This window comes from Danio rerio, chromosome 20 (assembly GCF_049306965.1).
Source record: "Danio rerio strain Tuebingen ecotype United States chromosome 20, GRCz12tu, whole genome shotgun sequence".
NCBI lineage: Eukaryota > Metazoa > Chordata > Actinopteri > Cypriniformes > Danionidae > Danio > Danio rerio.
The window spans coordinates 3,098,577-3,110,000 of NC_133195.1; the positions used below are offsets into that span (position 1 = coordinate 3,098,577).

General features: G+C 42.1%; 1 protein-coding gene across 2 annotated transcripts in view; it reads right to left on the reverse strand.

The window, feature by feature from the left end:
* Nucleotides 1-365: 365 nt before the first annotated feature.
* The window catches only part of map3k5 (mitogen-activated protein kinase kinase kinase 5), an 81,574-nt gene continuing 70,515 nt past the window's right edge, over nt 366-11,424 (reverse strand). Inside the window, exons 24-29 of one of the 2 annotated variants that reach the window (XM_021468422.2) lie at nt 11,114-11,219; nt 10,110-10,353; nt 8,588-8,700; nt 6,874-6,983; nt 4,668-4,744; nt 366-1,410 (exon numbers count right to left, since the gene is read on the reverse strand). In XM_021468422.2, the coding sequence (XP_021324097.1) occupies nt 1,350-1,410; nt 4,668-4,744; nt 6,874-6,983; nt 8,588-8,700; nt 10,110-10,353; nt 11,114-11,219 (711 nt within the window). In that variant the 3' untranslated portion in view covers nt 366-1,349. The remainder of the gene's footprint in view (nt 1,411-4,667; nt 4,745-6,873; nt 6,984-8,587; nt 8,701-10,109; nt 10,354-11,113; nt 11,220-11,424) is intronic. The other variant, NM_001161750.1, reaches the window with a different exon arrangement.

Sequence of the window (11,424 nt, forward strand, 5' to 3'; positions counted from 1 at the left end):
GTGGAGGCCATGTGAGTACAGTGAACTCATTGTCATGTTCAAGAAACTAGTCTGAGATAATTAATGCTTTATGACATGGAGCATTATCCTGCTGGAAGTGGCCATCAGAAGATGGAGACACTGTGCTCATAAAGGGATGGACATGGTCAGCAGCGACACTCAGGTAGGCTGTGGCATCGACACGATGCTCAATTGGTACTAATGAGCACTAAGTGTGCCAGAAAAATCCTACAAGGCAGGATGGATCAATGCTTTCATGTTGTTGTTGTCAAAATCTGACCCGACCATCCAAATGTGGCAGCAGAAATGGAGACTCATCAAACCAGGCAATTAATAAAGGGACTAAGCCGAAGGAAAATGCATGATTGTTTTTCAAATCTTTTATTCACTCCAAAAGTGAAATCCCGATCTGCACACAATGAAAGCGACAGAATGCAAAGACGGATCATGCAAACATCCAACTTGTCCATAACATGATTGTAACTTCACATAGCCCTGTGTGTGTGTGTGTGTGTGTGTGTGTGTGTGTGTGTGTGTGTGTGTGTGTGTGTGTGTGTGTGTGTGTGTGTGTAAAATAATAAATAATCACTGAAATAAAAGCACAGGATGATTCTTTTAGACGTGTACTTCATTTATAATTAAACTTGATATAAAAACTGGCATCAGTTTCAGCTAAACTCTTCAGTCTCCAGAAAACGACAACTTGTGCTGCTGAATAACCTGATATAAGTGCTAAAACACACGCTGAGATATTCTCTGTGCTTCTGGATAGCAAAACATTGTGCAGTTTGTATATATATATATATATATATATATATATATATATACATATATAATCTCAGGAATGTAGCTCTAGAAGACTTTTACACATAGAAACACAGTACAGTTTGACTCATAACTGAGTTTTTCATAGCTGTAATTCTGAATATCTGCTAATATAACTAGCGATGATTAAAAATAATAATAATAATATTAGATTTGGAGACATTACACAGGTTATAAATTAAACATGTACAAATATATAAAACACATGGATGTCTTTTGTTTTAACGTCTTTAAACTGCAGACGGGAGAGATTTGGACTGGAAAAGCTTCTCAGGACAAGTTTCTGTAAACAAATATCAAAAATAAAGCAGACCTCCTGTATAAAGATGCCGTAACAGCACTCGCGTATTGAATGTGTGGATCCTGGTACAACTGCAGTTTCACAGACCAATAAAAAAAGAAAAGTGCACACACATATTTACATTATAATATTCCAAATGCACATTTATGTGATATAAACAATCACACGAGAGTTGAACTGCTCCCACTGGAGGTGTTTGGTTGTGTGTGGATGGCGGTGGTCCTCAGCCGGGCTTTTTTCTGTGCTCTGTGATGGCGCTCCACAGTTTACACAGGACTCCACCTCTGCAGACACAACGCAAGAATCACCTAGGAGTTCCCTTTTAAGCCTAGTTCACACTACACTGTCAAAAAGCTTTTCTTTCTTAGATTTTTTGTCTTGTTTCTAGTCCAAATATCTAAAAGTTCCTAAATCAAGAAGCATTTTCTAGACAAGCAAAACAAATTGTCTTGTTTTAAGAAATAATATGCCAAAATAAAGTGAGTTTTTCCTTGAATCAAGCTAAATAATCTGCCAATGGGGTAAGCAAAATTCTTCAGTTCTTCACGTGAACACAGCTGCTGCACTCGTGCATCCAGGTTAATCATGAACAACTCAGTGCGCATGCGCTAGTTGCACTCTCGCAGTCTGATTCGGTTTCAATCAAGGTTTATATGCATCAAATACATAACATCTGTCCCAAACATTTCAACAGACAAACATATTGACAATAATACAACCGTATAGCCGAATTAAATGTATGCATTGGCATGTTACAGCCATAATTAGCATGATTATGTGAAACTCCATATAGATACATATTGCAATGATTTCATGTACTTACTTAGCGATGCACGCACACATATATGCACAATCCTTAAATGCTCTGCTGATTTGCACTCTATAATACCTGTTTTATAACTTTAAACTATCAACAACCACCACTGCGCTATATTCTATCGTTCTTCCAGCTCCGTGGTGGATTTTGGCATAGTCCATTTCACGTGAGATGGCGGGGGTGAGTGGAAGAAACCAAGTCGCGGGGGGAATGTTTTCTACATAAATAATTTATGATTTCTTATGTGGCCCGGTACCATAGATATATAAACTAGATGTCGCCTGGCCTATTGTTGTCTATTGGACGGAATGCATCAATAGTGCCACCATCTTGCTACAGGGTAGCGCTGATTTTATTCAACAAAACTAGCATAAGCCGAGTGTTTAGTGCGAGTTGGAGCTTATTTGTCTTATGGTGAATGCAGTGACTGTTATCATCAATAACGTTACCTGATAAGCACAAAAGTTCAGAACATACAAAAACAGAAAAAAACTTAATATTACCTATGAAATGTTCTGCCTTTGTGCTTTGTTTTCTTTGTTTGCTCGTTTCTACACCCGTAGACAGCGCTAAAGTCCCGCATCTTCACGTAATAACTCTGTCTTGACTAGTGCGGTTGAATGACATTTGTCCTGGGAGCACTGTACCAATGTGGCGGCGCTATTGACGCATGCTCAGGGTCTCTATGCGATATCTAGTGTATATATCTATGGCCCGGTACTAATTGTTCCATGGACCGGTACCGGGCGGGGACCACTGGATTAGGAGATCTACTAATATAAATCTGTGTGTCGTCAGCATAGCACTGATAATTAATGCCATATTTTTGTACAATTTTTACAAGAGGTAGCATATAAATGCTAAACAAAACAAAAGAAATGGTCCGATGTAAAGGTGCAGGTTAAGAGGAGAACAGCGGCGCACCGTCAAAGTGTGGAGCGAACAGGCGGGGGAGCAGGGGATGCTAAACTAACACCCTTTGAGGTGAGAGTTGCCTCAATATTGGGCGACACTTTACTGTCTGGAGTAGTATCCGTGTCTGGGAGACACAGATGTAGTAGAGGAACACTTTGATAGGGCAGCATAGCAGCACTCCTCTGCTCTTATCAAGGCAGCACCACCGGCATTTCAGCTACCCAAGCGCATTTGAGCATCACATATTATTTGCATATTTATTGAATGGAAATGTTTTTAATAATAATAATTAATAATAATAATCCCTTACATTTATATAGCGCTTTTCTGGACACTCAAAGCGCTTTAAGGCTGATTTATACTTCTGCGTCAAACACCGGCATATGCTAGGGCGCTGACGCATAGCCCTTCGTCGTGGCCGTCGCCGTCACTGACGTGCACCTCTCAAAAATGTAACTACACGTCGCAACAACGCTTAGCGCAAGCTCTGTGATTGGTCGGCTTGGTAGCGCTGACGAGTCTGGGCGGGACCGGGAGCCGCGCGAATGGCGCGAGCCTAATGTAGCGATTGTTTATAAGTGTGGAGTCCCGTGAAGGAGCTCCGGATGGAAAGTTTTGTTTTGTGTTTACCTCATATTTAAAGTTATTGCACGTCCGCCGGTTCCTGCCTCAAAATGAGCGAGTTTGAGCCACTTGTACATCTCGGAAGTGTTCAGGAAAAGCAAAACAGCAGCGAAAAAACTCGACACAGAGAAACATTTACACCTCACTGCCCACTAGCGTTTCGGAAGTGTTAATGCAGACCAACAGAGACAGCGCGCAGAAGTATAAATGCACAGCTACGCGCCGGTCACTTGACGCAGAAGTATAAACCAGGCTTGACACAATGGGGGGGGACCAGTGTGCAGCAGCCACCTAGATCACGCGATGGCAGCCATTTTGCACCAGACGGCACACCACACACCTCCTTTTTTTTGGAGAAGAGACAGAGATAAAGCCAATTGGAATATGGGGATGGACTGAGGCCAGTGGTCAGATTTGGCCAGGATGCCGGGGTTAAACCCGGGATTTTTAACAACCACAGAGAGTCGGGACCTCGGTTTAACGTCTCATCCGAAAGACGGCGCTCACTGAGTAGTATAGAGTCCCCGTCACTATACTGGGGCATTAGGACCCACACAGACCACAGGTTGCGCGCCCCCTGCTGGCCTCACTAACACCACTTCCGGCAGCAACCTAGCTTTCCTATGTGGTCTCCCATCCAAGTACTGACCGGGCGCATCCCTGCTTAGCTTTAGAGGGTGACCATGTGAGAGTTGCAGAGAGCTAGCTGCCGTCAATTTTTGATTCACGTATGCAAATTCGTCTTCAGATGGCGCCTTTATAGTAATGTGGGTGCAGTCGATCGCAAATCACGCTTTAATGTTTGGCTGGTCAACTGCATGGTATGGAAGCCTTATATACCTGCTAGACATGCGGAGACATTCATAAGTAATAAACGTTCACTCTACTATTCACTCTACTAAGCAGTGACTCTACAAACCACATGTGTTCTGTGGCTCCCGGTCAACAGTAATTCAGACTCAACATAGCAGATCTTGCGATGTGACTATCGCAGACGTGCACGTTGCGATATCGATGCTGAAACAGTATATTGTGCAGCCTTATTACTGTGTTTCTAAATGTTCTTTTTGAATGGTAGTGTGACGCATATTGAATATAACCTACTCGTGTTCTTTGCTGTTCTTTGAGTACTATGAGCAAATCAAAGTGTAATAAAGCAGATTACATTACAGAACATTCACATACCGTAACCTCAAAGTCTTCAAATCGTCTCTGGTGACATAATGAAGGATGTCATCAAGACTGTAATCTTCAGCTATTATCTGTGAGTACGGGCAGAAAATAAATGTTTCTGTTAATTTCAGATCATATTCCTAAACAAATTTAAGAATGTTTGTTTACATGTATTCCCAAAACATTTCATCTTAACACTAAGGGCTTTATTTTAAGGATCTAGGCACAAAGTCTAAAGTGTAGGGCGCAGAAACACTAAGGGCCCTATCATACACCAGGCGCAATGTGACGCGACGCAATTGTCGTTTGCTAGTTTCATTTTGACATGTTGCGCCACGCTGTTTAAATTTGCGCTCTTATCTGCGCCCATAGGCATTCTGGTCTAAAAAAGGAGGCGTGTTAAGGCGCAATGCTGGCGCGTAGCTATTTTGGGGAACTAAAATAGACTGTTCAATAGATCAGCTGAGGAGGTCTAAAGTCTAGTGCTGAGCACGTCAGTCTTGCTCCTCGCTTAAACATTGTTTAATACACACAGGCTGAACAGAAATACGCAAATATCTTTACATATGAAAAAGAATTAAAGGAGTAAAATATTACAATTATTATTTTCTACATAAATATAAAAACCACTGCCTCCATGCCTTCTTTATCTCGGGAGGCTTTTTCAGTTTATTTATGACAATTTGATTTTGTATAATGTTATTATTATTAGCAGTATTATTTATTATATCCATATTTATATTTGTTTTATTAAAAACAAGCTTAGATTTGCCCACCTGTCAGGTTTTAGACCATATGGGGCACAGCATGTGTATTTGGATTTAACTCAGGTTTTTGAGCACACTTCGTTATTATTGTTCATTTATTCGTTTGCTGGAAATTAGAACTGAATTTAGAAATAGTTTTGAAACAAATCTTTGCAAACAAACAAAATAAATTATATATAGGCTAATGGATGTCTGTGCGTTCAACATGTTTCCCTATCCACGAGAGTGAAAGTGAAAGTAAAGAATGAAGAGGCTCATCTCTAATTCTTGCGCTGCAGATGCTCTGTTTAACTGTTTTCTCGCTATTAAAGCGTTTAGTTTTTTTTCACGTACAAAGTCCGCCATGTAAAAATCAAATGCGCTACAGCGCGAAGCAAATTACTCTTATAGGGAAATGGGAGACGACACTCTGATTGGTTTATGCGAAATACACACCTATAACTCGTTAAGAGAATAAGCTCAACCCTGTAAGGCCATTTGCAGCAGCTCAAAGCAGATTTTTCCATCCTTAAAATACCAAAAGTAGATTCAGACACGCCTCTGCGTGCTGGCGCATGGTCTAACAGGGTTGAGCTTATTCTCTTAATGAGTTCTGGGTGTCTTTTGAGCATAACGTGCATTAAACCAACAAAAGTCTCATCTCCCATTCCCTTTAAAAGTCAGTTGCGTCACGTCATGGCACATTTGTTATTTACATGACGGACTTTGTAAATGTAAAAACTGAACACTTCACTTGCGAGAAAACCGTTAAACAGAGCATCTGCAGCGCGAGGATAAAGAACGAGCCTCCTCAAGCACCCAAACACTGCAATACTTTTTGATTTTCTCCATAAATAAAAGTTGTATCAGAGCTGCAGCAAGGGTTTGTCAGTTTGTCATCTCCTGAGAGAACGGTTGATGTTTGCCTAGCAATGACAGACTCTACAGGTGCAGATGCACGTGGAAATTAGCATTTTTTAAATTTGTACGTTCTTTTAGACATGATATTTGAACATTCATTCATTCATTTTCTTGTCGGCTTAGTCCCTTTATTAATCCAGGGTCACCCAAGCGGAATAAACCAGCAACTTATCCAGCATTTTTTTTTTACGCAGTGAATGCCCGTCCAGCTGCAACCCATCTTTGGGAAACATCCATACGCACTCATTCACACTGATACACAACGGACAATTTAGCCTACCCAATTCCCCTGTACCACATGTCTTTGGACTGTGGGGGAAACTGGAGCACCGGGAGGAAACCCACACCAACACAGGGAGAACATGCAAATTCCACACAGAAACGCCAACTGACCCAGCCGAGGCTCGAACCAGCGACCTTCTTGTTGTGAGGCGACAGCACTACCTATATGTGAAAACCTCTATGCATTATTCTAAGATTTTCAAGTCAGGAGCTATATTTAGCCTTAAGATGTTTGCGAATACAGGTCCAGATGGTGAACAGTTTCTGACCCTCTCTATGGAATCAGCATCAGCCCCGTGGAGTTTGAGCCACTCCAGAAGTTGCAGGTCTCCGTCTCCATCCAATGAGCTGCGGGTGTTCACGAGCTGCACGGGCGCATCTGTCATAAACACAAGATCACATTCACACTCAAGTCAACACTGAAAATGTATCCCAGCATAATGATTCACCACACAGCAAAACACAAGTGAACAAACATGACAAACTTAAAGGGGACCTATTATGCCCCTTTTTACAAGATGTATAAAAAGCCTCTGATGTCCCTAGAGTGTGTGAGTGAAGCTTCAGCTCAAAATACCACACAGATAATGTTTTCTAACTCTGAAACTGACCCTTTTAGGCTTTGATCCTCATTTTGGTGGATGTCACTTTAAATTCAGTTTTTTTCAGAAGAGGGCGGAGCTACAAATGCCTGTGTGTCAGCATAGTGGCAGATTCAAAAACAAGACTAACGTCCTATACTAATGAGGGAGAGATGGTCACTAGTGGGCGGGGCTTTCCCCCTCTGATGACACCTACAAAGGGAGAAAGTCAAATTAAAGTGTTTCTGCAGATTGTTTTTATCAAGTCTGCTTATAAACAATACTAATAATTAATGTTAACCATAATGCTGCGTTCACACCAGATGTGGAACGTGCGTCAAGTGCGAGTGATTTATATGTTAAGTCAATGCAAACGCGCAAATAGACATCCTGCGGCACGATACGCACGAATGGCGCGGCGTGAATGACGAGAATTGCGCGAATGGTGCGGTCCACATGGCACGATACGCGCGAATGGCGTGGCGTGAATTGAGCGTTTTGCGCGTTTGACGTGCTTAATGCGCGTTTCGCACGAATCACTCGAGTTCGAAAATCTGAACTTCAGCGGACATTGGCGCCACGTTAACCAATCAGGAGCATGCTCTTGTGGGGGCGTGATTGTGACGTATCGCCTGTTGTCGGTGTCCCAGGGGAAATCCCCCAAACTGGCCTGGGCTCAGTCAGAAGCACTGCTGAAAACCTCCATCAGCCAGGTTCAGTTTCTGGAGGAGTCTATGAGCTTAAAGAGCTGGATGCACCTCTGAAAGGATCTAGTGGAATCCGCGTCTGTTCTGAAGTTAATTTGACACGCGAATGAAGCGGGGTTTGACGCGCGAATGAAGCGAGTAACCTCAAATGTTCACACGGCTATTTACGCGCAAATAGCACAATTTATCCGCGCGTTCCGCGTCTGGTGTAAACACAGCATAAGAGGATGGTTATATTCACAAGCTGGTGCCCTACTACTGTATTTAAATACCTCATATATGCAAAGTTCAGAATCACCTCTGTATTCAAATTAACCCTGTGAAATGCCGGTTTGTTTGGGCGTGTGCTAGAAAAAGGAAAATAATAAACAGACGCATGTATGTATGCTGCTAAATTTGCTATATTTGGACAAAGATGGATGAAGACTTTTAAACACACGGCGCTGCACTTCTCCTCCGCTGTGAAACTCAAACCCCAAACTCTCAAAACCTGCCTGGAACTACTTTAGCGGTGCATTTATCTGAAAAATAACTCCACACCGTATATTGCTCATTAGCCAATGAGAATCAAATGCTTAACAAGTTTGTATTACACACAATGATAAGGAAACATGTGCTATGGAACACTGGGAGAATTAAATAATAAACCAAGATGGAAGGAAGAATCTGTTTTATCATTTGAATGTCAGCCTCACCGATGGGTCCGGTTCGACACTTTAATAGTTTGATCTCCTGTTCTCTGTCCTCTAGGACCTGCTGCAGGATGGCCTGATATTCTCGCTCCTTTTCTACTAATTCCTCCAACAACCTAGAACACATAAGCACAGCCATATGTAAACAGCAGACGAAATGTTGGTGAAAAGAAACGCATGAATAATTCTGCATTGATTCTGTGGACGGCGCTCTAAGATAGTGTTTAACAGCCGACGGCGCTCTAGGATAGTGTTTGACAGCAGACGTCGCTCTAGGATAGTTTATTAACAGCAGCCGACACTCTAGGCTAGTGTTTAACAGCGGACGGCGCTCTAGGATAGTTTTTAACAGCAGACGGTGCTCTAGGCTAGAGTTTAACAGCGGACGGCGCTCTAGGCTAGTTTTAACAGCAGACAGCACTCTAGGCTAGTGTTTAACAGCAGATGGCGCTCTAGGCTAGTTTTTAACAGCAGACAGCGCTCTAGGCTAGTGTTTAACAGCAGATGGCGCTCTAGGCTAGTTTTTAACAGCAGACGGCGCTCTAGGCTAGTTTTAACAGCAGACAGCGCTCTAGGCTAGTGTTTACCAGCAGACGGCACTCTAGGATAGTGTTTAACAGCAGACGGCACTCTAGGCTAGTTTTAACAGCAGACGGCACTCTAGGCTAGTTTTAACAGCATACGGCACTCTAGGCTAGTTTTAACAGCAGACAGCACTCTAGGCTAGTTTTAACAGCAGACGGCACTCTAGGATAGTGTTTAACAGCAGACGGCACTCTAGGCTAGTTTTAACAGCAGATGGCGCTCTAGGCTAGTTTTAACAGCAGACGGCACTCTAGGCTAGTTTTAACAGCAGACGGCGCTCTAGGCTAGTTTTAACAGCAGACGGCACTCTAGGCTAGTTTTAACAGCAGACAGCACTCTAGGCTAGTTTTAACAGCAGACGGCGCTCTAGACTAGTTTTAACAGCAGACGGCGCTCTAGGCTAGTTTTAACAGCAGACGGCGCTCTAGGCTAGTTTTAACAGCAGACGGCGCTCTAGGCTAGTTTTAAAAGCAGACGGCGCTCTAGGCTAGTGTTTAACAGCAGACTGCACTCTAGGCTAGTTTTAACAGCAGAAGGCGCTCTAGGCTAGTGTTTAACAGCAGATAGCACTCTAGGCTAGTTTTAACAGCAGACGGCACTCTAGGCTAGTTTTAACAGCAGATGGCGCTCTAGACTAGTTTTAACAGCAGACAGCACTCTAGGCTAGTTTTAACAGCAGACAGCACTCTAGGCTAGTTTTAACAGCAGACAGCACTCTAGGCTAGTTTTAACAGCAGACTGCACTCTAGGCTAGTTTTAACAGCAGACAGCGCTCTAGGAGAGTTTTTAACAGCAGACGGCGCTCTAGGCTAGTTTTTAAGAACAGCAGATTGCGCTCTAGACTAGTTTTAACAGCAGACGGCGCTCTAGGACAATTTTTAAACAGCAGATGGCGCTCTAGCAGCTGCAATTACATATATTCTAAATAAAACACACTTGCCTTTTGGTTTCTAGCTTCATGCGACCCAGCTCCATGCTGATAGACCTCTGCGCGCTCTGCGACTCGTGGGAAACTGTTGAACTAAGCGTGCTCACTCCAGACGTGGCCACAGTGTCGTCGTGATGAACGAGTGCTGGTGCCATGTCCTTTAGTGCAGCGTTTCCCTGAGGAACTGCATCATCATCGATGTCCTCCTGCTCGGCGGGGTCACTCTCTGATGCCAGTGTGAAGTGTGGACGCAATTCTGAAGGCAAACACATGAAAGGAACAGTTCGGTAACACTTTACTTGAAGGGGTGTTCCTAAGACGTGTCATGAAAACTTTATGATCATGATATGACATGAATGCAAATGTTATGGCAACTGTTATTAAGTGTCAGTTATGAAATTTTAAATGGAAAGATGACATTGTTTGTTATGACAACTTGACATTAACAAGTACATCACAACCTGTTTTGTCTTTCACATGACGCTTAACATTATCAAGACAACAAAACTTGTCATAAATCTGTCATCAACATAATTGTCATAAAGCTATTATAAATATTTCATGAATATTATAATAGCATCATTAATATTTTTCTAGCCTCAACGACAGCTGAATTTAGATTAAATACTAATGACTCTCTTCAAAATTATTTGACAGAGTAATCAAATTAATAAGACATTTTAATGACAAATCAGAAAAAAGATTCAAGCAACAATTATAACGCCTCATAACAATATTAATGATGTTGTCTTCATAATGTCAAGTCGTCATAATACAGTTAGAGACCGGTTGTGATGTGTTTGTTTATGTCAAGTTTTATGAACAGCCCCTTCAAGTACAGTTCCTGCACACTTCAGGTATGTCAGTGGCACAGGTCATTGACTACTATAATAATCAACCAGTCATCAAGTGTTTAATAAGAGCAGGCATGAACAATGTGCACTTCCATTTCCACTTTCAGGAACTGTATGAATGTGCAGTTACCAGATTGTTTTAGAAATAAAGGTTTCATTTACCAGGTACCAATATGACGATGGCAGTCTGCACAGCCTTTCGAATGATGTTATCCAGGGCAAACATCCAGTGTGGCTTGATGTTGTGGTTGCGGAGGACTTTATTCACCTGGAGAAATACAAAACATTAGGCTACATGGAACTTTTTATTTTCATGATGAATCTTAGGGGTTTTTGACAATGGATTCATGTAAATCCATTTTAGGAGACATTCAAGATATATAAAAAAGGCCCAAATACCACAGACTTGAACTTCTAAAGTATTTTTTCTTACAATTTAACTCAAGTGTTTGTATTCTAGTACCTTTTTAAAA